We start from the raw sequence: 26,674 nt of genomic DNA on the forward strand, positions 1-26,674 counted from the left end.
AGGCCGAGCGTGCGCCCAAAGGGCTGGGCGAAGGCTCCGCCCACTAATGGGGCGGAGCCCCGAGTGACAGCCAACGGGCGGGGCCCCAGGAGCTGTGGGCGGAGCTCGCACCGCGGAGTCGGAAGCGTCCACCGCCCCGCAGGGGCGGGGCCGAGCGCGGGGGTGGGGCCTGTTCACCACAGCGTCAGGTGCTCTCCGGTGCGCCGGAAGGTGCTGCGGCCAGCCGCCCTGAAGGAGGGGTGCGGGGACTTGTCTTGCAGCTGAGTTTGCCCCGCGCTTTACGTAAGATTGAGAACGCATAATTGTTCTCGTCAAAGAACGGGAGAGGGAGCTGGTGGGAGATGACCAAGAGGCCGGCGGCCCCTGAGCCACTGTTTGGGACTGACGTTTGCTCATCCCTGCAGCGCAGAGATGCGACTTCCTGCCTTCCTGCCCAATCACCGAAGTGCCGCCGCCATTGTCCGGGCCCTCCCAGAACCATCTACAAACAATGTCTTGAAAGGGCAGTTGAACCAACTTCCACTCACTTCCCTCCCTGTCCAGGTACGACCACTGCTCATCTCACTGACCCCCTGAGGGAGGGGAGACCTGCTCGTTACCCTTCCCTATCACTTCTCATGACAGAAACAGTTCTACCGTTTACTGAGTGCCTGCTCTCTGGCTGGTACACCGGTATGTGCCAGTTTTCATCCTAGAAGCCACCCAACAGATTTTCTGGCCAGCCTCCCCACTTCCATGCTTGCCCACTGGCCATTTTCCCTCAGCGGAGTCGCATTCTTAACACAGAAACTTTATGACATCCAAGGCTCCCTAAACACGCTGAGCAAAATCCAGACTCTTTGCCAACAAGCTCCAGCCCCGCCTACCTCTGCCCTCTTACACCTCTCTGCCATCACGCCGGCCTCGAACTGCCCAGTTTGTCCGAGGCTCAGGGCCTGTAAGTGGCAGAGAGCTCAGGAAGTCGCCTGGCAGCCATTAAATCGTGCAACATCAAGCAGGCACGAAAAGGCCTTTGAAAACCAAGAAACAGAAGGGCCGGATTAGTGTCTGTTGATTCAAAAGGATTAAAGAGCCCGGGCCAGAATCACAGGAGTGAGAGAACCAAATGAACCCGGTACCAATTTCAGAATGAAGCTGTGTTGGGCACTGCAAGAATGAATGAAGCAGGCCTTAGTGAGTCCCTCCTTGACCTACTAGTTCCACTTTAGGGATATTCTTTCTAAGAAAATGTTCCCAAATACAGAAAAAGTTGTACGCACCAAGCTGCTCTTGATGGTGTTATTTGTAATAGTGAAAATGGAAACCTGCACAACTGCACAAATAAGCACATAAGTGGAAAAATACAGTTATGAGATGTATAAAAGGTTACCTAATAGCACTGAAAACTTTCGTGACAGCTCCTGAAAGTAAAATGAGCAAAATGCACGATATATATTAGAAGTACAGGGCTTCCCTGGTGGCGCAGTGGTTGAGAGTCCGCTTGCCGATGCAGGGGACGCGGGTCCGTGCCCCGGTCCGGGAAGATCCCACATGCCGCCGAGCGGCTGGGCCCGTGAGCCATGGCCGCTGAGCCTGCGCGTCCGGAGCCTGTGCTCCGCAACCGGAGAGGCCACGACGGTGAGAGGGGCATATACCGGTTAAAAAAAAAAAGAGAGAGAGAGAGGTACATTATTACAAATATGTCTATAAACAAACAAGCCAACCTGTTTGGAGAAAATAAGAGGAAGAATACTGTCAAATATGGACAGTGGCTGCAGTCCGGCCCTGTGCTTTGCAGACCCTTCAGTTGGGCCAGGTGGATGCCTTTATCCTCACCTTGAGAGGAAACCGAGACTTCAGGGAAGCAGGTGCCATGGCTGCCCTCCAATGCCAGCCCCACCACTTACTACAGTCCTTCAAGCTCTCAAAGCTCATCTCACGGGTCCGTTATTTAGGGGGAACACCTGAGGGCTAGGCCCATGTCAGGGTCATCCTTGTACCCCAGAACAAGAGCCTAGCATCTCTTACCCACAGGCATTTAAGTACTGAATAAGTGAAGACCGCACGGAACCCATTTCCGTCGTCAGTGAGAGTAAATGCTGACTGGGGCAGCGGTGGTGCTTTCTCCACTTGGCGCCGCCTCACGTTGTGTTGCACTGCCGGGCTGGGGCGTTTGTCTCACACAATTCGAAGCCATTAACTTTCCCTGCTCTTGCATCTCAGGCAAGCCGTGCCCTCTGACCCCAAAGGAGGTCCGATGCTCCCAGTGAAGGGACTTCCCACTGGGCACACCCAACACAGCAGGAATGGACACATGTGAAGCACCAGGGCAGTGCAGAGCGAGGCTCTCCCCAGAACAGTTTTGGGGGTGGTGCGGCTAGCACTCCAGGGCACAGCGTTAAGAAGGAAAAGCAGAGTGCAAGAAGTTGTAAGCCATCTTTTGAGTAAGAACGGGAAGGGAATGAGAATACACATTCGTAGTTGCTCGGTTTTGCATGAAGAAAGCACTGGGAGGGTGAAGAGTCATCGTACAGGGCAGGTGGGGGGTGTACAGGGAACAGGCGCATTTGAGTGGGCCTCACACCCAGTATTGACTTTTGAATCCTGTACACAGAGGACCTTAAGACACTTAGCAGAGAAGTCCTCCCCACAGCACCCCTGGCGCTCCACCCCCAGGTCCCTGCTCCCCACTCTGCACCACCTGAGCTCACCCACCCCTGCCTCATTCCTCCAGGACTTGTCTACCCGTGGTCGGCACCTTCACGTGGTGCCCCAGCAGAGCGGGGCCACGAGGACGGGAAGATGGCCGCACACCGTTGGCCCAAGGAACAGGACCCTCTTCTTCCCAAGGTCCACCCCCCTCTCAGCGAGCCCCTCCACCCACCCACCCAGCCGAAGACACGGGTGCTGTTCCTGCACCACAGCTGTTACAGCTGCAGCCGGACGACCTCAGGAGTTCAAGCAGCTCTCACGCCAGGCCCGAGCGCTTCAGTGGGGTGGATCCTGGCCGGCCGGACACCCTCTTGCTGCAGTGCCCGCCTGCGTGGCTCCGGCAGCTCAGCCCAGACTCGACTGTAACCTGGCCGGCTCCTCCCCACGGTCCATACCCCTTCCCCAGAGACCCCACAGCTTTGTCACCAACACACCCTCTCATGGCACTGAAGATCTAGGATTTGTATTTGGGACCATCTATTTCCTGCCCGCCTCTCCCTAGGGTGCAGGGATCCTGCCTGTCGGTTACTCTGCCATTCTTTCGCCACCTTCCTGAATGAAGTAAGATACACCACACAAGCTTAAGTGGGTTTTCCCCCAAAGGAATGCTTTATTGACAAATCACCCGTTATCTACTTTAAGGAAAAGATAAATCAGTTATTACACCTGCATCCTGCCTTCCCATCACACCCCATCTGAGAGATTCCAACCCTGGGGAAAAAGCACAGAGCAGCGTTCCTCCCAAGGCACGAGTGTGGACTGCAGCCACCCCCCACCCCCCAGTGTGTCTGAAGTGACCAGCAGACACTCAGGTACCAGACAGCACATCACAGTCAACCAGAGAAGACACTGAGCTGACAGCTCCTTCCCTTCAAGAGTGCACAGATGCCGGCGAGGTCTCTGCCCGCTAAGAGCCTGTAAGGCACAGAGCGCCCCTCCAGGTGCGCCAGACGTGGAGCCCTGGGTGAGAGGCTGCTGGGCTGTGGCAGCATCGGAGCAGAAAGAGATCTTTGTAGCTCCTGAGAAAAGGCAACAGCAGAGTCCCAGCTGACCCGACGCCCTGGCCCTGACCTACCTGCAGGGTCTGCCTGTCGCTCGCTGGCCCTGGCGTGTGCCACACACCCAGGTTGGAGCTGCTGATTGGTGATGTGCCAGCCAGGCCCAGCCTGTACAGGGGCAGCGCCAGCCCTCTGTGCAGGTGCTGGTCTTTCTTTCTCCCACCCCCACCAGCCAGTGGGAGCTGCCCCGGTCACTGAGAGGAGCGAGAAGCCAGTTTTCTATAGGGGGATGGAATGCACTCGTGAAATAAAACACACCACTGGCACAGAGGTGCTGCCCCTCGGCTGGATGCAGGATTTTACAGAGCGCTCAAAATCCACTAAGGAACCCTTGTTTATATATATAAAAACATTATAAACAAATAAAACATAAGGCAATATAAGGCGTGCACTTCAGCTTCAGTCCAAAGGAATAATATTTTCTAACTGTGAGGCTAAAGCTGCTTTGCTTAGTTTTGCTTTTTGAAAAACCCGCCGCTTTTAAAAAATAAAGAATTCGCTTTTCTTAAAGCTAGACCATTAGTGTAACGATCAGGCATGTGCTGATAATCAGCTTTCCGGAAGCTCTCAGAAAATGGGTAGTTTTCCTGTTTGGCATTTTGAAATAAAACTGCAGATCAGGCAGGGCTTTCTGGATGACTCTTCCTTCTGCGACTTAGGGAAGGAGTTTAGAAAACACCACACATCTTATACTTAGCGCTCTCCCCACCCCCCACCCCGCTTTCAACATGCTGACCCACTAACGAGACTCCCAACAGGAGCTTGGCTTTGGCTCCCACCCTGGGACCCGCCACCCTGCCCGCTTCCCGCTCCAAGGCAGGACGGCGCAGTCATTTGCTGATCTGCCGACAGAAGGGGAGGCATCTGTGTACGAGACATGTTCTCTGACCCACGCGAGCGCGGCAGCCACGTCTCCACGGGGATGGCCTGATTGTTCTCAACACCCGCCGCTCGAAGCTGCGGTTGTGGCGATGACGGTGTGCTTGTTCCGTGGCTGGGCAAAGCCGCTACGGGCTTAGAAGGGCGTGTGTTCGGGCAGGGGTCTGTCTCCACTCCCGGTCGGGGAGGGAAGGCTGTCACTGCCACTCTCTGTGCCGCTGACAACCTTAGACTACAGATGGGAAAAGACCAAGAAAGAAGAACATGAGACAGAGCACGCACGCCTAGCAGATCCCGGGCCCGTGCTGGGAATTCAAGGTGTCCGATCCCTACGTGAGTTTATGTCATATGGATGCCGCTCAGCAAGACAAGAAACAAACCACCGACACGGGAAACAGGCTGGATCTCTCTCTAGGAAATCACACAGTGAACAGAGCCAATCCCTAAGAGACTACACGCTGCGTGGCTGCATTTACGTGACGTTCCTGACACGACAGAAACGGAGAGCAGCTTAGGGGTTGCCAGGGGTGTAGAGCAGGGGGTAGGCAGGCCGCAGTCTTTGTGGGGATGGTGGAACTGTGCTCTATCGTGACTGTAACAGCCACGCGTCCTGGTTGTGACACTGCAGGATGCTACCACCAGCGGAAACCGCACGAGGTACGAGAGCTCTCCGTCTCATTTCCCATAACTGCACGTGAACCTACAATGACTAGTGACGTGTCCCACCCCGGCAGAACTGGGCGGTCCAGATCCAGTTACCTTTATGGTCCCAACTCGGTCCTCAAATGACTTGAAGGTGGCAGAATTCCTTTAAAGAGAGAGAAAGATGTCAGTATAAGGAGCACGTTGCTTTGTCACCCTCCTAAACCTGAAGGAACTCGGGGTTAGGGTCATCCTCTGGAGAGATCCCTGAGAGATCCCGAGGTCTCACTGCAAAAACATGACGAGCCAAAAAAAGGGGAGGGGGCACACATGTTCAGAAGCTTCCCCAGGACAGAACCGAGGTCAGCCACACCCGCCGACTGCAGGACAGAAGATCTGCACGCCACCAGCTGGTGAGCCCCAGACTTCATCTGGGCAAACTGCGGACCCCTTGACTGGGCAGCCGGGGGATGCCGGGCACGTTTTCTGCTGCGCCCTAAATGCACATCTTGGGGTTATGGAAAGTCCCACGTGTTCTTCACACAGATCTCTCACAGAAATCAAGCAAGAGGAAAACCAAGGAGCATTCAGAGAGCAGAGAGTGACGAGGAGGCAGAGGACAAAGCAGGCCAGGCCTGGTCCCACCCAGCCCCGTCCCCCTCCCTGGCTCCGCAGCTCCCTGAGCCCAGGCCTCTGGAGGCAGCCTGTCAGTGACCCCTGGCACGCCCGGGGGACAGCAGCTGCAGCAGATTCTCCTGGACGGGGACACGAGCTCTGCGGGGACCCAGGCTGCACCACAGAGCAGGAGCGAGCACAGGTGCAGACTTCGAGGAGGAACAGGTCCTGGCTCTGGCTGTTCTCAGGACATAAAGAGCCACCATAAAAATCTTGGAGACACCTGAGACCTCTTGGCGTGTGCAAGCCTCTCTGTCCCTTCCGGCCCGGCCCCGAGGGCAGCCCTGGAAAGTTCCAGGTGGAGGCCAGTTTGGGGCCTCACCCCCACCAGCTCTTCAGCCTCGAAGAGGTATCTCCCAACCCTGAGCCAAGAGGACGCTGAGGGGGAAGGTGGTCCTTGGTTCAGGGGTTTGGGGAGTGAGACGGACCAGCCGGAGCCACCCCCTCCCACCGGCCTCCCAGTGGGGTCCCAGAGGGCTCAGGGAGCCGTCGGGTGCGGGGGCCCGTTACCTCATGGCCGGCATACTTATGGAGTGGCGGATGGAGTGGCTGCTGCTTGGAAGCGTGGTAGGAGCAGAGAAGGAGAGTTAAGGCAAGGACAGGACCGGCCTCCCCGTGCAGGAAGCTGAGGCCCCGCCCACCCTGCACCACTGAAGCAGAGAAGCCGCAAGGCTGCCCTCAGGGGGAGAACCAGACCCCGGTGCCCCTCGCATGGCCCCAGAAGCGTGACACTGCCGGAAGAGGGTGCTGGGACAAGGAAACTAAGACGCCCTTGGCCTGGGCTGCTAAAGACACTTCTGGTGCCAAGAACCGCCAGGTGTCCCCACGTGACTTAACAGCAAGCTCCAGAGAGACCGGCAGGGCAAGTAGGAATATTTAAAGTCACAGACTGTTCTGGATTTGGGTTCCAGACCTCCAAGGCGGAGGAGCGGCTTGATCAGCACGAGGTAAAGGACACTCGGGAGGCTGTCTGACCCGGTCCCAAGCACCCCGCGGCAGAAAGAGCGCTCCGTTGCGGGGAGGAGACCAGCTCCGCTTTGAGGGGCAGGACCGCTTCTGGGGGAGGAGGACGTGGGGACACGACGGCTTGAGGGCCGGCAGGGCCCCTTCCAGGAATAGAGTCAGGGGTGGGCCGATAGCTACTTGGTGAGGCCGGGTCAGAACGGGCGGCGACAGGACCCAGCCGGCTGCACAATCAGGGGAGGAGCCCTGAACCCGTCACGCGCTGGTGACCACCTTGCTGTGCTGGTCCCACCCCCACCTTCATCCACACAGCCTCCCCTGGGGCCAGCCGTGCCCAGCGTGTCCAGCGTCAGTCTTACCTAAAGGAGTGTGAGAAGGGCCGAGCCCTGAGAGCGGCGGCAGGAGGAGAGAAGAGATGCAGTGTTAGGAGGGGCGCCTGGTCCTGCCCCGGCCCCTCTGCTCGAGCTCCGGAAGAGCACAGGGATGCCGGTGACCATGCTGCCAGAGGAGGGCACGTGCCCCCTCCCCAGCCTCTGCCCCACCCTCCCGGATGCGGTCACATACGAGGGACCCTCGCATCTGACTACGCCACAGACTGGAGAGGAGGAGCCCAAAAAAAACAAGCAAAGCGAGGGTGTGAAGTGCTCTTCGGCCCCCGGGGTCCATGCCTCACCCAGGACCCCATCAGCCTGCACTCCAGCCGGGCTGGGGCGCCCCCTGCACCGCGACAGGGCTTGCGACACCCCCAGGGCCGAGAACTTCATGCTCTGGCTCCATCGCCACAGATGACAGAAGCTGACCGACAAATCTGAGCGTGTCCAAGGGCAGCTGCCTGGGGGGGCGGGGGGTTGGGGAGGGGGACAAGGCCACCCCAACGTGGAGGTCATTTCAGAAGTGACGGTCACATGGCCTGATGCACCCACACCACTCTGGTGGGTGGCAGGACCTGCTCTGCTCGGCAGGAGAACGAGCCCAATGGTGAGAGGAAGCATGTGTCCCATCAAAGGTCACCCAGCTGGACGGAGGCCTGACCCTGCTTTAAGTGGGTTTCTGGCCCCAATCCAGCTCCCCCCCCCGCCGGGGACGCAGAAGGCCTCTCGACCCGGGCTCCTCCTGGACGGGCCCTTCGGGACACCAGTGCGGGGCTGCTGTCCTGAAGGACTGAGCAGCACCTGACCCTGAACGTGCGAGGGAGTCCTCCCTGGTTCTCCTTCTTGAGACGCTCCAAACCACGGAGGTAAACGGGCCTTGGCCTCAGAAACCACCTGAGACCACGTGGTGAGGCGATGGGGACACACCGAGGACCCTGAGACCCAGAGATCACAGCACCACTGGAATCACGAGAGCAAAACCAGCAGCAGGCACTCAAGGCCCCAGAATGAGACCCCAGCCAACAAGGCCCAACCGTGACCGCGCGCTGGTTCCTCTGCCGGGCTGACTCACGCACGGCGGGCACAGGACCTGCAGCGACATGGCCACTCCAGGTTCTGAGCAGACAGCGGGGGCAGACGGAGCATGGGCTGCGTCGCTGCTCCCCCAGATCGAAGCCGTTCGCGTGAGGAACTGCCCAGCAGGCTCGCCCGCAGCCGCTTCCACACGCGCCCGGGGCTCCGCCCTCTTGCCTGCTTTCCACCCAGAGTGCTCCGAACACGCTCGAAAGTGAGCGAGAATACTGAACGTGAGCGCATGACACCAAAAATGAAAGAGAATGTTCCCAGAAGAGGACGAAGCAGACCTCTGTCACCTGCTTCAGATGCCCTGTCATCAGACCAGCCTCTGCAGGAAAGCACAGACCCGAGCAGACGCTCCCCTCGCTCTGTGACGGGCCCTGGGAGTGAGGCCTGGCCGCCAGGGGCGTGTGATCAGCCTGGCTCAGGTGGTCACAGTAGGCATCCCATCGAGCGTCAAGGGAGACTCGATCCAGGAACACACCCAGAGTCACACGTGAGCCGAGCAGCGTGAAGCCTTGGGGAGCAACTGCCACAGGCCCTCCTGCTGCCAGCGCAGAGCCACCGCCTGGGGTGGGGGGGTCCCTCTTGTGCCCGAATCACAGCCATGGTGGGCAAGGCCTGCATCCGAGCGTGGCCCGCAGGGTCCCCCAGTGTAGAGGGTGCACCCCTGAGGCACAGACTGCCTATTACTGATGGTTCAGCTTCTCCGAAGGTTTGAAGTTTTTCAAAATAAACGGCTAGGGGGGGTCAAGGAGAGGAGAGGAGTAACGATGTCAAACAAACACGGATAAAACGTGAGCACGGCTCCAGGCACCAGCTGTCCTCTGCTCAGCCGGGTGGGGCCTGGGGCTTGTGAGCGCCTGTGGCCAATCGGCCAGGGCAGGGCTCCTATCTTGAGGCCCACGAGGCAGCCACAGGCTGTGAGGCAGGGAAATGCTTACCCTAAGCAGGCAAGAAGGAGCCCACTCAAGGCTGAGAGGTGAGGGGTCAGGGCCAGGGGGACTCCCAATGCCACGCTCAGCAGGCCAGGCCCACAGCAACTCCATAGGACTCTTGGCTATGAGGAGATAGGGCAGGGCCGGCAGTGGAACCCGGGGGGCCAAGTCCAGGGTGCTGGCGATGGGGATGACCCGCACTGCCCACTGTCTCTCTCCAATTAGTCCCAACAACCCCGAGGGAGGCCCTTATGAGGGCACAGCAAGGAAGGAGCTCAGCCAGGAGCCACACCCTGGCCTCTGGCTCCAAGGAGGCCCTGCGGGGGCAGCAGCGAAGCCCAGAGCAAGAAACTCAGGGTGAAGCCTGGCTTGGGAGCGGCATGGCCATCAGGCTGGGGGTGGCCGCTGCTGTGTGTGGTCCACATAGTGCCCGGGCCCCCCACTCTCCCTGGCCCCAGAGGCACTTGGGTGGCCAGCAGGGTCTCATCCACTTCTGGGACAGAACGCTCAGTCGGGGGCCCTAGCGTGCAGCCGCACGCTCTCTGAGGGCAGGCCTGGCAAACACCCCGAGAAACACCGCGCTTGTCCTCGACTTGTCCAGGCTGGCGGGCCACCCAGGCTGACGCTGCCCCCAGGCCGAATCGTTTTCTCTCCGTGGAACTTCAACAAGAAGCATCGCCTCCACCAACCCTAAGTACCAAAGTTACCCACAGGCACCAGTGACCCCCCCCCAACCCCGCACCCCAAGAAACATACAAATAAATGGCAGAGGTAGCCGGTAAACAAGAGTTTGTGAACCACCTGGTGCGGGGCTGGTGTGGCCACACCTATGGGTGGGGAGGGGCCCCTGAGGCATGTGCATCTGAGCCTGGAGGCTCGGGCAGGCTTCCTGCAGACCCTCTAGTGGATCTAAACCCCCTAAAACCCCACCTGCCTGTCCCAGCTCTCAGGGTGGAGGTGTCAGGCCAGGGAGTCTCACCTCATGTCCCCAAGCTTCCGGCTGATGGCAGAGCCCATGGTGGACAGGGCTGCTGAGGTCTTCTGTCCTGCCTGAGAGAGGGTTTCCTGGGTCTTCTTGTAGCTGGAAGGAGAAACACCAGTTAAACCAACCAAACATAAGGCGTAGCCATGACTCCCCACACCAAGGACAAGGCACCCAGAGAAAGAGGGGGCGGTCAGGGCGGTGAGAAAGCCTGGCCACCAGGAAGAGGACACATGTCCTGTCTCAGGGCCCCCAGGGGACTGCATGAGGGACAGACGCAGCACTGCCAGGTCACGACCCCCCACCCTGTAATAACACCGTTTTCTGCTCTTCCTGTGATGCAGGCTCCCCTCCGTGGAAACTTACTTGCCCCACCCTTACAGCAAAGAGGCCCACAGAGCCCAGGGCCTGCGGCCAAGCAGACCAGCCCCTCAGGCCCTCCTGGGGCTTCTCTTTTCTCTTCTCGTCTAAGACAGTCCTCTGAGGACAGAACAGCTCGACCACACCCACAGGGGATGCAGCCGGCCGTGCGGTCTGTGCCGGGCCAGCCTTCAAACCCCGAGCAGCCCCTCCAGCCCTCCACCCTCCTGTTCTGCATCTACCATGTCCTTTGAGAACTGGTTCAAGGGGGTGGTCTTGGCGGAGACGGCCTGTTCCACACCCTCCTGCCCCATTCACCCACAACAAGATGGCTCGTGACCTCAACGGCAGTGGCACAGGCACGGGCAGGGTGCCTGGGCCACAGGGACAGCAAGGACACCCTCAGGCCCAGGCTGAGAGCCAACACCTACAGCTGCCAGCACCCCACCCAGCCCCCCGGCCAGCCCCCACCAGAAACAGAAGACACAGCAGCCTGAACCCAGGAGCTCCTTTCTAGCCAAACTGGTAACCCCACAATAATGGCTCGAGATGGTAGGGCTCCGGAGACGCCAGCCAGCTCCAGCCCTCCTGGCACCCCCAGGTCACAGGGGGCTGGCTCGGACGGCACCAGCAGTGGGGCTTCCAGGCCCCTTTCCCATCCACCCCACATCGTCGCCCTCGGGAGGCCCCACGTGAGCGCCTGCTACCCACCTCCCTCAGGCCAGCCTCCTACCTGGTGCCCTGCACTCCCCGTCCTGTGGGGACGGCCTGGCCCCAAGCACCCTGGAGGGGCCTCCCTCCCCTCAGCTGCAGCCACTCACAGCACAGCAGGGCCCAGGCCTCAAAACACGTCGCTTCCCAGCAAGAGTTTGGAAATATCTTGAAATCGCTAAGACATCTGAGTTTATCTCAGTTTCCAGAAGGTCAGTGATTTTGGAACACACTGTTAATAACAAGGAAAAAATAATTTCTAAAATCCTTGCCGAAAAATCTGCTTCTGCGTTTTCTGGATACAAAAACTAGTAAGAGGCCTCATTCTGAACCCAGGCCTTAGAAAACCCTGACAACGAGAAATTCCTCCCCCAGTGATAGTCTGACACGATCAGAGAACTTAAGTGAACAGGAACTCACAGTCCAATCCCCTGCCCAGTGACCCAGGTATCTGGACAGCTGGGGCCTGGACAGGATCCCCTGGGCCGAGCGACAAGGTCCATTCTAGGCCACAGCTGATTCGTACTAAAACCCAAAGTCCACACCCTCCTTTCAGAGGGTTTCCACGCAGACTGTGGTCACAATTCTCCCAGGCGTCTTCTGACTTGAAGACGCCTTTACCCGGAGCTGCCACCTACACCATGGCCTGTCTCAGTGTCTCTCAAGTCGGTGGCAACAGAAGTGGAGCATCCTGAGGGTGGCCTAGGGGCCCAGGCACTGAATCACCAGCAGGAGAGGCGCGTGCTGTGGGCCACTCTGCAGGGAAGCACCCCTCTGGGACAGATGTGGTGCAGAGGCCAGGGCAGAGCCAGCGTCTGTGTCCTGGTAACTCAGCCCCACCTGTGCCTGAGAGCACCAGGCTGTGTGGCCCTGGCCGCTGCCCCTTTGGGAATTCCCTTCACCTTTTAGGAAGACAAAGGCCTCCTCCCAGGATCAGTGGGCGTGGCTGTCAGAGGGAGGCATCTGCTGGATGCTCCTCCTCCAGGATCCTCCCTTGGGGGGCCATCTCCACCTGCCACTCGGTAGGGCACGTGACCCCAGACTGCCTGGCCAGAGGCTACAGCTCCCGGACCACAGTGAAAGCACAATCTTATCGTTGGTCTGCAAGGCTGGGAAGATACCATCCAGCCCCACCAGGCACCCCTTGACCACGGAGGAGCTACCTGAGAACAAAGCCACTGTGGGGAGAGTGGAAGGGGGAGGGACACAGGTTGGGAGCGCTGATCGGAGCCCCGGGCAGAGGGCCTGGAGCGGGGGCTTCTCACCAGGCGAAGCCTCCCCGTCCCTCCTAGGCTGACACTATCTGCACCTGTGCTTTCTGTCACCTGCGACCAAAGAACTCAACATGCCAACGAGTGACCGTGCAATTTATGGGTGTCCACACGAAGCACGACTTTAGCTATGATCCACCTAAAAGAGGATCCCATTAGGCGGTCACTTCACGACCAACAGAGCACGGCTGCCGAATCAACAGCTGGCCGAGGGAAGAGACCCCCTCCCAAACGGCATCAACCCACTCACAACAGGACCGCTGCACCAGAGCTAAGTGCTCGGGCTGCACACGCCCGCCTCCTCCCCCTGGGCGGCGCTCTCCGAAAGGGATCCACCAGCACACAGATCGCAATTCGCGAAAGACAGGGTGGCTCCGAGGCTCTGGACACGGAACCCCAGCAGCGGTCTCCGGCAGCCACCGCTAGGGAGACACCAGTCAGACGACCCCGAGAGTGCAGAGCAGCTGTGTCGCGCTGTCACCGTCCTGGGCTATCACTGCAGAGACGCCTCCAGCCCTGACAACTCTACCACCAGACTTGGGGCTAAGACCTCGTGGCCGCTGCCTGATGAAGCGCGTGAAAAGGGCCATCCCACCAGCCACATCTGCAGGCCCAGAGCCACAGGGTCCGTTCAGAGGAGTCAGAACCGTGATCGTCAGAAACAGTATCCCAGCAGCTTCCCGTCAGCTGGCTTTACAGAACGGCACTAAGATCTCCCAAGGCTATTTTCAGCTCTGGTCTGCACCGTGAGCCTGCCCTACCGAGCCACGCAAACAGCACGAAACCCCAACCACCAGACCCACTGGGGCCCGGCTCCCCTCGCGACCCCAGGCTGCAAGGGCTCCACGCACACAGCTGGCCAACCTGGGCTTCCGGGCACCTCCAAGACAAGGTGGGTCACAACCATTTCCTCTCATCCCAACACAGAAGGGCTTTCAGCCCATGCCTTCTGGCAAGCACGACAGCACTTCCTTCTAAGCAAGACCTCCCAGAAGGTGACTATTTTAAAATACTGCAGGGGCTTCCCTGGTGGCGCAGTGGTTAAGAATCTGCCTGCCGATGCAGGGGACACGGGTTTGAGCCCTGGTCCGGGAAGACCCCACATGCCATGGAGCAACTAAGCCCGTGCACCACAACTACTGAAGCCTGCGCGCCTAGAGCCCGTGCTCCACAACAAGAGAAGCCACTGCAATGAGAAGCCCGTGCACCACAATGAAGAGTGGCCCCCGCTCGCCACAACTACAGAAAGCCTGCGCGCAGCAACGGAAGACCCGACGCAGCCCAAAAATAAATAAATAAATAAAATCTAAAAAAGAATAATAAAATAAAATACTGCACCACCCAGTTCAAAGGCTATACCCAGAACGGAGCACGAATGAAGCGCTACCATCTTGTTTAAGAATCTCAAATAAGACGTCGGGAGTCCTTCTGGACCAGAGCTCTGTCAGACACACAGAGCTACCCATGAGGGTTCTGCGCTCTACTAATTTTCTGTGTGGCCGAGAGCTTGGAGCTTCTCAGGCCAAAGGAGCTCCTTCGAGATCTGACCCGCATGGCCCACGCTGCACCCCCCGCTCAAGAGCCACCCCTAAGTGCAAGAGACCCTGAGAGCACCACAGATGGGGCCAGGTCTGCAGGGGAAGGAGGGGGAAAAGCGCCATCAGCATCAGTCCAGATGGCGCCCAAGGTGCATCACCAGCCAGACGTGGCCCAAGCTCAGCTCCGGCCTCTGATCTGAGGGACACACATCAGGCTGGGGGAAGTTTTCAGTGTGGTCTGGTGGCAGAGTGAACTTCCTTCAGCGTCTGCACCCTCTTCCAGAAGCATTTAAAGGACAGTTTCTTTTGTGTTTGAGAGGAGAAAAATATATTAAAAATAAAATAGCCAAGAAACACCACAGCTAGGTCTGAGCCAAGTGTGCACAGCCTCCCTGTCCCTCAAAGGTGTCAGGAGGGGAGAGGATGGAGGTGCCGGCAGCAGAGGCACTCACAGGTCCGACTGGGTCACTTTCTCATTCCACTCTCCAAGTTTCTCAGAAGTTTTCACGTAGCTAAAAACAGAAAGTCTGTGGTAAATGATTTAGAAAAACTACTTCAACTCAAGTTTCAAACTGGCAAGTGACATTCCAGGGAAAACAGAGAAGGACCACTCGGCAGGAAGACTGAACGTTCAGCCTGCCTCCGCTCAGCACCGGCTCTGCAGGCCCAGCCACTCTCCTCACGTGACGGAGGGCCTGCTCACGCGACGGAAGCTGTGTCTTGGGGAACAGCTGGGAGGAGCAAGGAGGGCACAGCCCATGGCCCCAGCACGGCCACCCTTTGGGGTTCAAGGCCTACAGTTTCCTAGGACAGAGAACTGGCCTTTCCTAGGGCAGATTTATGAAAACTGACTTGGTCTTCCTGTGGGAACGTGGCTTCTCAGACAGCGGGAGGCATCTCCCATCCCCCCACCTCGGAGGATATGTTTCAGAGGAACCACACAGCCGCACTACCCAAATTCAGAGAGCTGCGGCACAGAGGGTCCGGGTCAGAGGTCCTGACCACGTCATGCTCACGAGAAGGACTCACGTCCACAGACTCACGTCGGCAGACGCTGACCTGTGGGGACCATGGAAAACCAGCCTCGTTAAGCACCTAATTTGTGTTCTCTCCAATGTAGACCCTGAAACATATTCTTCTTGTCAATTTCTGCTTGGACAACTAGCTAGCATGTCTGCCGCCTTTTAAAAACACGTGTAGACTCTACACTCTTTCAATAAATACAAATTCAGTTGCTGGCAAGGATTCAGGGACCCCAGCTGGCTGCTTCCAAGCGGCACGCTTGCTGACCCCGCTCCCAGGAGGCCCCTCACCCCCAGGACTCAACGCCCATCAAGCAGGTAGAGCAGACACTCACGCGTTAGACACCTGTACATCATGCCAACCCCTGGACAGGTTCTGCTTCAGGCCCTCCAAGGTAGAGAGGCCCAGCCTCCTCTTCAGCTCGCCACAGTGCCTCTCCTTGGCTGCCAGCACCTGGCGCAGAGTGACAACTTCCTCCTCCACCTGCAAAAGCACGGTTACCAGGATTCAGCCACCACTATGGCAGGAAGCGACCACCATCCTTACACACGTCACAGTGAAGGCCTTCTCAGAATCACCTAAGAATTTCCCATTTACAGAAACACAGCTCGTCTTAGGAACAGTCTACAGCAGGCATCGGTTCTGTTTGTATGTGGCACCAGCACCTCGACTTCTGGAGAACTGTCCCGCCCCCCAAGCCGAGTGCTCTGGCGGAGCTACTGACCACAGTGCCCACCCGTGGATGACGAGCAAGGCCTGTCGGAGCTCTTCCCTGGGACTAGGAACGGGTGTTAGAAGACAGCAGCCCCTTTCTGTCCAGGCTCCGGGTCTGGGTGTGAGTAACAGAAGGTGGGCGGGTTGGCAGCCAGGCCCCATCTGCACCATGGGGGAATTCCACACGTCGGAGGAAGGAAGCAGAGCTGACAGACGGATGGGTGGCCAGAGACCCACGTGACAGAGAAACAACCCTTATGACAACATTTGTGTTCCCAAGGTCAGCTGCCGGCCTCGGCGAAAGCCACTTACAGAAGCCCAAAGAAAATTCTCTTTTCTGCTTAAAGTAATTTGAGTTGGGCAACAAAAAAAATCTTGACAATAACAATCAGAACCTTCTCATGTCTTAAAACAAAGAGTGAACTACAGAGAGGAGCATCCTTTACAGCCTTCCTACTTTAGATTCTCAATACTTCCTGCTCCTATGTGAACAGCTACTCTAAAAAAAAAAGTCCCTTTCTTAAAAAAATGACTGTTTGGGTTAAGGCACTAACAACAGCCTAAAGCCCTATATATCACTAGATTCTGCTTTAGAAAATACTGAAAAAGAAACGATTCAAAACTACAGGATCATCTAAGGCCAAACTATTACCAGTCACCCCAGCAGTGACACTCGGTGACTTGAACTTTCCATTTATGGTGCTTTGGGCACATGGGCTTAAGGGCACGTGGACACGCAAGCTGAAATTTTTAAGAAACACAAGAGCTTCTTCATTTTGCAATTCACCTCTGAAAAAAACCTTGTGGTTTTTATTCTGTAACCAACATGTCCTGAAATAAAAGGCAAAACATAAGTCTCCTGGGACTTCCTGCTGCTTCTCCTTTAACCTCCGTTCAATTAAGAAAGGGCTGCTTCCTCTATGGTCTAAAACCTGGTCCTGGGGCTGGGTTTGTCCGCGTGACCAGCTCTGCTCAGACCCAGGCCTGGACCCAGGACGTATCAGGACGGGCTTGTTTCCGAAGGCGGAGCAGAGAACTGCAACAAGCGTGCTCCAGCCTCTGCCTGACTGCTGCCAACAGGTTCATTTCCCCAGATTCTGGAATCTCAAGTGAGTCACTATTAGAATCTGTATCACACCGTAAAAAGAAACACTCTGGGCAGTTAGTCTGAATAAAAATTATACGCACACACTTTTGTTCTTAACTCCTATTTCCTCTTAAAGAGCTCTCACTTTAAAAAGATCACACGAAACGCTTTTTACAGAAGTATTTTTAAAAGAAAAATGAAGATCCAGGGACAGATATATCCATGGGGGTCTTGAAAATGTCGTGTTGATTCCAAAAGAGAAACTCCCAGCAGATGGTGTGCTCAGAGCAGCTGCCCCATGTGGACATTCTCCTCATGGAGCACCTACAAGGTGCCAGACACACGCCAACCAAGGGCTGCAGAGGGCAGTTTCTGTGGGGCTCCAGGGACAATCTCCCAGGGCAATTTCTCCAGAGCACAGCCAGCACTCTGGCCCCTCATTAGGCTGGGAGGGCCTCACAGTCACCCCCGGATGGACAGCCATGACACAACACCTTTGCAAGCTCAGCCCTGAGCTCCTCCGCCTCGGCATCTGTCAGACCCTCCACAGCAGGAGCCTGGGCGGCCACCGCTGTGTCGACAGGGACATCCGTCATGGAGTCGGAGAGCAGACCTTTGTTAGGAGAATTCAGGTTGATATCTGCCAGAGACAAAATGCGGTCAGAGAGCATCAAATAAGAAGTCACAGAGGAATAGAGGACAGAGGTTTCCACCGAGGGAGAAAGCAAGGGTGCAAGGGCAGGTTTAGGAGAAAGGGGCGGGGGACCCGTGGAGACAATGCCTCTTCTCTGAAAGGTTCTGCAAAGATGGTTTCGGCCACCAGACTGGGAGCAGCCACATCTCAGGCCACCCAAGTTGCTTCTTCAGGTTCTAGAAATGCTGGCACAAGGCAGCCACTCCCTAAATCTGGTTTCTCCTGTAAGAATACTATCTTCACAGACAGGAAACCTTTGTTAAAAACAAAGCCGCTGGATCTAACAGCTCTTCCATTTTTTAGCGTGAAGGAACTTAATACAGCTGTAAACACAACCAGCACCACTTTCCAATCAGCTGCTCCGCCAGGGCACAGGCTAAGATTACACACAAGGAACACAGTCATCCAGCCCCTGTGGGGAGTCAGCAAAACAAAATCCGTTCAGTTCCTCCTCGACCCTCACCCCACAGCAAGAAGGCTGCGGCGGTGTGCAGAGGGCACTGCCTCCTCACACCTCTGCTATACCCAGACCAGGTTCGAACCCCTGCGTCACGTTTGTTCTCCACGTTAAACGCACTTTCCTGTATGCACTAGAAGTTTACAAGAAAAACAGGTCTACGCCAGTTCTTTCCAATTCCAAATGCAAGGCCGTCGTTGTTTGGTACGTTATACAATCAGCACTGAAAACATCTTCCCTTTTGATCAGCACGTTCTGTGAAGAGACGGGCTCCGATGGGGTTTGGCACGTTTAAAAGTAAATTAAAGGGAATTCCCTGATGGTCAGTGGTTAGGGCTCTGCGCCTTCACTGCCGAGTGCCCGCGTTCAATCCCTGGTCAGGGAACTAAGATCCCACAAGCCAAGCGCGGCGTGGCCAAAAAGAAAGAAAAGTAAATTAAAGGCATAAAGGTTGCAAAACAGTAAAAGTGTCTTTAACTGCAGGTATGTTTGTCTACTCTAGAAACCCTAGAATCTGCTAAAAATAGGCGAAATGCCCTTAAAACCAAAGACACTCTGTTTAGCTGGCCGTGTCATTCCCTTCACATGTCCCACAGCTGGAGCCATGCACTTCTGTGGTGCTCTAGAGATGTTCACTAAATGAAGCTTTTCTTTTTAGTCAACAGATTTCAATATTTAACCGAGATCAACCCACGTGGTTTTACTTCATCGTTTGTACCTGCTGTGTTGAACCTACTCAAATTCAGTAAGTGCCTCAAGATCCCTACAACTTTTCTATTCTTCAAAAACAGATAAAGGCCCTCAGCCACTGTCCGCTTATAAAACTGTGTGCTCACCCGACATGCTGTGCGCTGCCCAGTCACTGGGTGAGACCAAGCTCGGTACCCCCTGCAGGCAGATGCTATTCACACCCTGACTCAGAGGTGACCAAGGTCCTCACCAAAGGACCTACAGAGAGAATTAGCGCGGGCTGCCGCAGTAGGCAACACGAGGGGGCCAGAGCCCCTCACCTGGGTGAATCTCAGCTCAGCCTGTATAATCATCTGCAAAACGGGGTTTTCTGGGCCATTATAAAAAGGTTATTCCGAAAGTGGAAAAAGATCTGAGAAACAGGCTTGGAATGGTGTCTGGCACATAGTAGGTGCTCAGTAAATGTTTTCTGTCGTTCTCATGACCGGAACCCCAGGCTTGTGAAGAATTCTAACGTTTAATTAATATGCTGATACAGATCAAACGATAGAAAAGCACCCTGAAATCATCCAGTGTAGTTACATCAACGTAGTATTAGCACTCCCTCTAGAGCCCCAGGATGGAAGACAGACTCCTACCACCTCCTCAAGATCTTAAGCTTCTGGGCCCGCTCCACACCCGCCAGCGGCCACCTCAAACTAGTCTGGGATGTCAGTTCCGGAAACAGGCCTGGTATGCTGGGTGTGCCCCTGACTCACTGCACCCTTCCCCCTCCAGACAGCTCTGCAGTAGGCTGGGCTCCGAGCTGCGTTGCCACCCAAGGGGCGCTGCGCCCAACGCGAGGACGGCGTCGCCTCCCCTCCCCTCCCCTCCCCGGGCGCCGCGCACGGCACCTCGGCCCGCATCCAGGGCCGGATGGGGTGTCCCCGAGGGCCCTGCGCAGGGACTGAGGGCGGCCCGCCGGGCAAGAGTCGGGCGGGGGCAGAGTGGGAGCTACCCGGAGTGACGAAACCCAAGACTCTGGGGCGAGGGGAGGGCGCTGGGGAACCAGTGCTCAGAGCGATCCCAGCGGGGGCGGAACACCCGCCAGGAGCTTCGAGGCCGCGCGCGTGGGAGAGGAAGAGGTGCCGCGGGACGGGCGGGCGCAGGCGGAGGGGCCCAAAGGCCGCCACGCGGCGCCGGGCCCGCGGGTACCTTGGCCGGCGGAGTCCATGTTTAGGCGGCGGCCGGGCCGCAGCTGGCGTCCAAGCCGGGGTCGCGGGCGCAGTGGGAACCGAGCGGGCCGCACCAGGTGTCGCTCGCCGCTTACGCACCAGCCAGCTGAATCGCCTCAAGCGCCGCGGCATTACGTGATCAACAGCGAGACGACCCACTTCCGCTTTGAGGCGCGCTCCGCCCCCCCGTCCCGCCCCCACGAGCGGTGCCCAATGAGGGAGGTGTTCTGGCCTAGTCCCGGTTCATCAGCTTCAATATGATTGGTCGAGGCTGCGGACGAAGCCGGAAAGGGACTCCGGTCCACCAGCGAGAAGCACAGGTAGAACGGTCTTGAGGTGCACGGAGTGAGGTGGGAACTGGGAGGACCGTGCAACATGGCGCTACGGGATCCCGGAGGTGGGCCTCTTGGAGGTCTCCAAGGTGTTTGCCCCTGCCTGCGAGCGCCACGGCTCACGTACTTCGGCGGGTCAGACTCAGGCCGCTTGCGATCCCTCCGAGGCCTGACCCACTGACTTAGGGGCTCTTTTTCTTTTTGGGTCTGTCCTTTTTGTGGGGATTTTAAAGTTGTATGGGGGTTGCGCAGAAAAAGGCGCGACCACGAGTTGCTCTCTTTTGGCTGGAGGCGCCCTTCGACCCCGTGTTCTCTCACTTCCTTTTCACAGCAACCCGGTGAGACAGATGGGGCCCTCCCCACTTTACAGATGAGAAAACTGAGGCCAGAGTTACTTGCCCATCCCTCAGCTAATTGCTTCCTGCAGACTCCGGAGGAGGGTTTGCCAAACTTGTCAAAGGAGAGGTGTGTAGCCATTAGGCAACCCGGTCCCGCTAAAACAAGTCCCACGACTACCCTTCCACGGCTACTAATTGCCTCTGCAAGCAATCCGTTAGTGCAGGGGCCGGGCTGCACAGCAGGAGGTGAGCGGCAGGCAAGTGAGCGAAGCTTCATCTGCTCCCCACCGCTCGCATTACCGCCTGAACCTTTCCCTCCCCCTGTCCGTGGAAAAGTTGTCTTCCACGGAACCAGTCCCTGGTGCCAAAAAGGTTGGGGACTGCTGCTTTAGTGGTATTCAAACCCTTGAGGATCTGACCCTTCTGGACAGCATTCCCCCTAACAGCCAAGCCACCCTGCATGTACTGATCCCTAGGAAGGAAACCCATTCCTTCACCTGGCTAACTCCTCTTACTGTCTCAGCTCAAAGCTCACCTTCTCCCCATAGGTCTTCCTGGTACTTTAGGTCACCTTAAGTACCTGCTTCTGCTTGCACTGGCCCAGGTGCATCCAGGCCAGGTCCTGCTCTGGTGCCGTCAATTATATGCCTGCCCCACTTGCCTTCTTTCAGCTTTTCCAGAGCTTCTAGCTGGAACCACCCTGGCCAGCCCCTGTCCCCGGGAGTTGAGGACAGCCAGTAGTCCCTGCTTCATACAATTAAGGGCAGGTGGTAAGGATGCGACTGCATTACAGATGGTGGTGGGCAGAGGGCTTGTCTCTCATTTTGTATGGCATCCCTGAGCCATGAACAAAGCAATGAGTGGTCAGTGCAGGTGTGTCTGTAGTCCCACCTGGACTGCCTGCCACTTACTCTGAGTCTGTGGTTCCACGGTGAACCCCATCCTGTAGAAGCCAGGAATGGGGCAGGGGGAACCCTATGAAGCAGCAGCATCGCACTCCTCGGGGAGGTCCAGCTGCTAAGACTTTTACAGCCCTTCCAAAGCCAGTGTTCTTTCATAGTTAGAGGCCACTTGCACAGACCCTTCAACACTCATCTTTCCCAGTCATCCTGTAACCCAGGCCAGGTGAAGGACGCCTCCTGGTGTCCCACAGCCCATGTTCACACCATCCTTTCTAGGTGATCAAGGCACCCATCACACAGTGTTGCCACAAACTGGGTCAAGCTAATCTTTGCATTCCCCTTAGGAGCTGGGAGCAGACTGGGACCGTCCACAAATGTTGGAGGGAGGAAGAGAAAGGAGGGAAGGGGATGCCCCAGTGAGGGAGAGTGCCAGGTCCCTATGCACTGCCCCACCCTCCCCCAGACACAAGGTGGGGATCCCAGGTGGGGATCCCAGGCAGGGCCAGCTTTACTGGTTTGGGGTGGGGGGTGGGAGAAGGGACACGCAGAAGCACGGTCTACAGCCTCCAGGGCAACTAGAAGTCCTCAGGTTCCAGCGGACTGCAGTGGGTCGCCTCCACGTTCTTGAGGTGCTGGCGAGCCAGGAACAGCGCGAGCTGCCAGCACCGCCGCCGGCTCAGGCCCTGGCCCACTAGCCAGGGGAAAGAGAGCCCGTGCGGGCCCCAGGCCTCCTCGTCCTCCTGCCGGTCCTCGCAGCGCGCGTGGTAGGAGCGCAGCAGGGCTAGGCACCGGTCGCCGTCCACGCGGTAGCGCGCGTAGAAGGCGGCCTCCTGCGCCAGGCTGCCGGCACGCAGCCGTCGGGTCGCGACAGTAAGGCCCTCGCGCGCCATCACGGCGGGGTAGCGGTGCTGCAGCAGCGCAGGAGCAGCTCGTTGCCGCGGTGCCCTCCACGTCGCCCGACGGCAGGGGGCGCAGGGGGCCCGAGGTGCTGACCACGTCACCGGCCGGGGTAGCGGCATAACTGCTGGGCCACGCTGAGGTTGAAGTGCTCGCGCACCGTGCGCACCACCAGCCCCTTCCAGCTGTGGGGCATGACCTTCAGCGCCAGCGGCACGAGGTCGTCGAAGGTGGCATCGAGCACCAGTGCGCCCAGCGCCAGGTACGTCATGGTGGCCCACGAGGCCGTGAAGCCGCCAATGGACCAGCTGTAGACCACCACGTGCGCGGGCGGGAAGTGCAGGCGGTAGAGCGCGTACTTGACCACCACGTCCATGGCGTTGGCGTCGTGCTGAGGGAACGGCGCGCCCGTGCTGCCCCCAAAGCCCGGGTGGTTCCAGCCCAACACCGAATAGCCGGCCTCCAGCGGTGCCGACAGACAGCCCATCTTGTAGAAGCCGGCGTTGCCCTCGCAGCAGATGGCGAGGCGCAGTCCGCGGCCATGGCTGCCCGGGCGCTGGCGGCGGTCCATGAACATGGTGTCGATCTCGTTGCCGTCACAGGCCACCAGCTTGGCGCGCCGGCCGCGGTAGCGGTCCACCAGGCACTCCTGGCCCTACCGCAGGAGCGGCAGCAGCGCGCGCGTCATCAGGAACATGGAGCCAGGGTACACGAACCAGGGGCCCACTTAGTGGGCCAGCACGTAGCTGGCGAGCTGGCCGGGCAGCTCACGGATCTGCTGCAGGAGGCACCGCGCCTGCCTGCGCGCCCCGCGGGATGGCCGCCCCTGCGCGTCTTCGCCCAGCGCCGCGCCCCGCAGCGGACACATGCCCGCCGCGGCTGCCGGGCACTTCAGTCCCCCGGTGACCGCTGTGGCCCCCGGCGGTGGCGGCGTGCACGTCATCCCAGCGGAAGTCCACAGGCCAGCCGCGGAAGTTTTAGGTGTAGTTTGCCGTCAGGTAGATCTTGAACAACTGCACCAGTGCCTTCACGAAGCAGACCACACACATGGGCGCCGAGGCGCTGGGCCCCGACAGAGAGCCCTAAGGCCCAGTCGCCGGGCCGGGTGGTGCTTGCAGTAGGAAATCTAGGTCCAGCCTGGAGGGTGGTGTCAGGGCCACCTCAGGACATGCCTCCTCAGGGCTTGGCCCTCGTGGCCTTTATGACCTGGGCCCACCGGGGCCCAGGGGAGGCGTCCTCTGCCCGGCGTGGGCCGGCTTTGTGAGTCACCGTTGCCCGGGAGAGGCGGCACTCTGTGGTGGGCGCACAAAGGGTTCCCGGGCCTGGTGGACCTCGCCCTCCCACAACACCCCCGCCCGGGCCACAGCCTCAGGACCCTGGCGCGGCCACACCCTCGCCAGGCCCTCTTTGGCCCGCATCCTCCCGAGGCCTCATTAGCCTCTCACCCACCCCCAAGGCCACCTCCACCCGGGCCTGAGCAGCGTCTGGCCCCCTCCTCCTTGAACTGTAGGTGGACACCAGGCCAGAAATCAACAGTGCTGACCTCTTCCTGGGTCTCACCGGGAAAAGTACAGGGCTGCCCATGGCCCTGAACCCCCGCCACCTCCCGAGGCACCTGCCCTGGTGGGAGAGGGAGCAGAGACAGGACGAAGCAGCCCTGGGCATCAGGCTGTGTGAGAGTCTGCAAAGGCTCCATGGGCCCCCCAACGGGCCGGCCAGGGGGAGCAGCGAGGCTGGCTGTGGGGCTCTTTGCTCGCTGCCTGTGCCCCTGCCCTCCACACCTTCCTTCCCAGGAAAGGGGGTGAAAAAAATCCTCTTTCCACTGATGCCTGCAGAGGCAATGACCTTCTCCAGGTGGCCGTGCCTGGCCAATGTTCCTCATTTTCAGCCCCTGGTCGAGCTCTCCTCTCCCTGAAACCACCCTACAAGATGTCCCTTCTCCTTTTCTGGAGGGCTCTCGTGGGTTCTCCTTTCTCTCCTGCACCAAAGTGGGCCTGCCCACCTGAGGGCAGAGAGCAGGGCAGAGTCCATGGGGGGAGGCAAAGAAGAGCCAGGTTCTGGGGGGCTCCTTCAGGTCAGTTGCCTTGACCTGAAAGGGAGTTTGGCAAACCCACCTGGGCCCTCGGAACCCAAGAGGCCTGCCTTGGAGACCCCAGCCCTCTGGGGAGGGGGCTCCAGGCCCCAACAAGTCCTCTCTGCTCTACTGCCCTGTGAAGCTGAGTTGGGAGCATTGCTGGCCCAGTCAACCGCCACCAGGCTTGGGACACAGAACTGAGTACGGCTGCTGTCCTCCGGGGCTGGTGGGCAGGAGGGGTCAATGCGCAGAGTGAGTGAGTTGAGAGGTTTGAGTATCCATCCCCCCAACCCCTGTTTCCAGGTAAAATACAGAACACCCAGTTAAATTTGAATTTCAAATAAACAACCAATACTTATTCTGAGTATAAGTATGTCCTAAATATTGCATGAGACATACTCATATTAAAGTATCATTTATCTGAAATTCAACTGTAATTGGATATCCTGCTTTTTGGTCTGTTTGTTATTTTTTGCCAAATCTGGCAACTCTACCCCCAGCGCCCCTCCCCCAGGTGCTGAGATGCTGATCTTCCTGATTATCCAGCTCCTATCCCAGACTGGGTGGCTTCACTCAGCAGTCAGGTCCTGAGGCCCAAGGGAGTGGCTCAGAGTCCACAGGCCCACCTGGGTGAGGGCTCCGCCCCTGTTCCTTCTGCCCTGAGAGCACTTCACTTCTTTACTAGGTCCTGGGTGGCAGCAGGGGCAGTGGGGGGACCGCCCCAGGAGGGAGCCCGCAGGGTGCCATGCCTGGGGTCAAGGGATGGGCAGAGCTGCCCATGGGGATTGGTGGTCCTGGTGCACCTGAGAAGTCTGCCCCGGCCCCGAGGTTGGGGGGGGGGGGGCGTGTGGGCGTTTACTCTCCTAGGGACCTCTTTCATAGACTCATATCCTGGGGGTGGTGGTGGGGGGTGCGTGCAGACCCAGAGGCTCCAGGCTCACTTTGCAAGCCCTCAGGAGCGACCCCAACAGCAGAGCAGAGGCCTCGTTCTGTGCTCAGCCCGAATCCAGGCGGACATAGCAGCCGCGGTGGGGCGGCCCACAGGATCGTCTGCACGGTATGGTGGACACACCACATTTTGTGCTGATTCCCCGGGGAGAGGTGGGGCATGGAGAAACAGCGTCCTCCTGAGGGTAGTCTCCCATCTTGGTTGGAAATAGAGGCTTCCGTTTGGCGGGGCCCCCCTGCCCTTGGCTCCCCCGGCAGAGCAGGAAGCTTGGAGGAGGGGGAACAGCCAGAGACCGGATTCTGGGGGGCAGAGGTCAACGGGCTGGGGCTGCTGGCCCCCCGGAGCCCTTACCCTGTGTCTGGCTTGGCCCCTGACCCCACCCGCCCTGCCCCCAGCCCACAGGAGCCCAAGTGCCCCAGAACCACCAGCTCTGTTGAGACAGGAAAGCACATGACAGGAAGGGAGTCCTCCTCCTGCTGTCCCCTCTCCAGAATAGCCCCCACACTGGACCAGCTGCAGCAGCAGTGACCTCTTGTGCCCCCCCCCCCCCCGCCCCCCCCCGCCGGCCCTGGTCTGCTCAGGGAAGGTGGGGCTGTGTCCTCAGTTTTCTCTGCTCAGATGGAAGAGGCCACACCCCAGTGTCCACCGGGCAGACATCTGAGCATGCGTCCCCCCTCCCCCACCCCCTCCTGCAGGGCTGGCTGGGGTCTCTGACCTCTGGCCTCCACCCCACAGGGCTCCCTCCCTCCCCCACTGAGCAGGACTCCCTCCTGGCCGGTTGGGCTCAGCTTCTCCAGAGGCCCCGATGTAGGGATGTAGGCTGCCAGCCTCCGAGGAGGAAAGGAGGGAGAGAGGGAAAACCAGTCCCAGAGACTGGAGGGGCGGCGGCAGGATCAGAGCCCCTGGCAGAGGGTGTCCAGGCTCTGGGGGCAGCACCGGCCCTGGGAAAGCTGAAGCCGCCCCACAGGAGGGGGAGCTGAGTCTGCACAAACGCCTCTGCTCAGGAAATGGGGTGCAGGGAAGGTAGGGGGTGGCTTGGAGCCCGAGGACAGGAGGGGACGTTTCCTGGCGGATGCGGGGTCAGAGAAGGGGCGGAAATGGCCAAGACAGCTGCTGAACATCTGGAATCACAGAGAGTTACCGGCGC

General features: G+C 58.4%; 2 protein-coding genes across 7 annotated transcripts; both read right to left on the reverse strand.

Annotated features, from left to right (window-relative positions):
• Positions 1 to 3,272: 3,272 nt before the first annotated feature.
• On the reverse strand, positions 3,273 to 20,186 carry TPD52L2 (TPD52 like 2). Of its 6 annotated transcripts, XM_024750234.1 has the most exons (8): positions 20,016 to 20,186; positions 17,475 to 17,620; positions 15,514 to 15,662; positions 14,609 to 14,668; positions 10,274 to 10,375; positions 7,268 to 7,294; positions 5,388 to 5,436; positions 3,273 to 4,860 (listed from the first exon to the last, which is right to left on the reverse strand). In XM_024750234.1, exons 1-8 carry the CDS (start codon positions 20,032 to 20,034, stop codon positions 4,765 to 4,767), a joined length of 648 nt encoding a protein of 215 aa, XP_024606002.1. In that variant the 5' UTR covers positions 20,035 to 20,186; the 3' UTR covers positions 3,273 to 4,764. The 6 variants fall into 6 exon arrangements, with proteins under 6 accessions (XP_024606002.1, XP_024606005.1, XP_024606004.1 ...); XM_024750237.1 differs by lacking the exon at positions 14,609 to 14,668; XM_024750236.1 differs by lacking the exon at positions 7,268 to 7,294.
• Positions 20,187 to 20,332: 146 nt separating this feature from the next.
• ABHD16B (abhydrolase domain containing 16B) lies at positions 20,333 to 23,553 on the reverse strand. Its single transcript, XM_024750232.1, is given in 5 exon segments — positions 20,333 to 22,523; positions 22,526 to 22,549; positions 22,552 to 22,610; positions 22,612 to 23,402; positions 23,404 to 23,553. Coding segments are annotated over 5 exon segments (1,383 nt in total). The 3' UTR covers positions 20,333 to 22,164.
• Between the last annotated feature and the right edge of the window lie 3,121 nt (positions 23,554 to 26,674).

Source organism: Neophocaena asiaeorientalis, unplaced genomic scaffold, assembly GCF_003031525.2.
Source record: "Neophocaena asiaeorientalis asiaeorientalis breed wild unplaced genomic scaffold, Neophocaena_asiaeorientalis_V1.1 scaffold606, whole genome shotgun sequence".
Lineage (NCBI taxonomy): Eukaryota > Metazoa > Chordata > Mammalia > Artiodactyla > Phocoenidae > Neophocaena > Neophocaena asiaeorientalis.

Bases quoted from the DNA above. Each gene is read 5' to 3' on its own strand.
- TPD52L2 (XM_024750234.1), bottom strand. The intron at 5,437-7,267 runs GTAAGACTGACG...CTCTCTTTAAAG, and splicing joins CCCTTCTCACACTCCTTTAG to GAATTCTGCCACCTTCAAGT. The intron at 4,861-5,387 runs GTAACTGGATCT...TCCCATCTGTAG, and splicing joins ACCGAGTTGGGACCATAAAG to TCTAAGGTTGTCAGCGGCAC.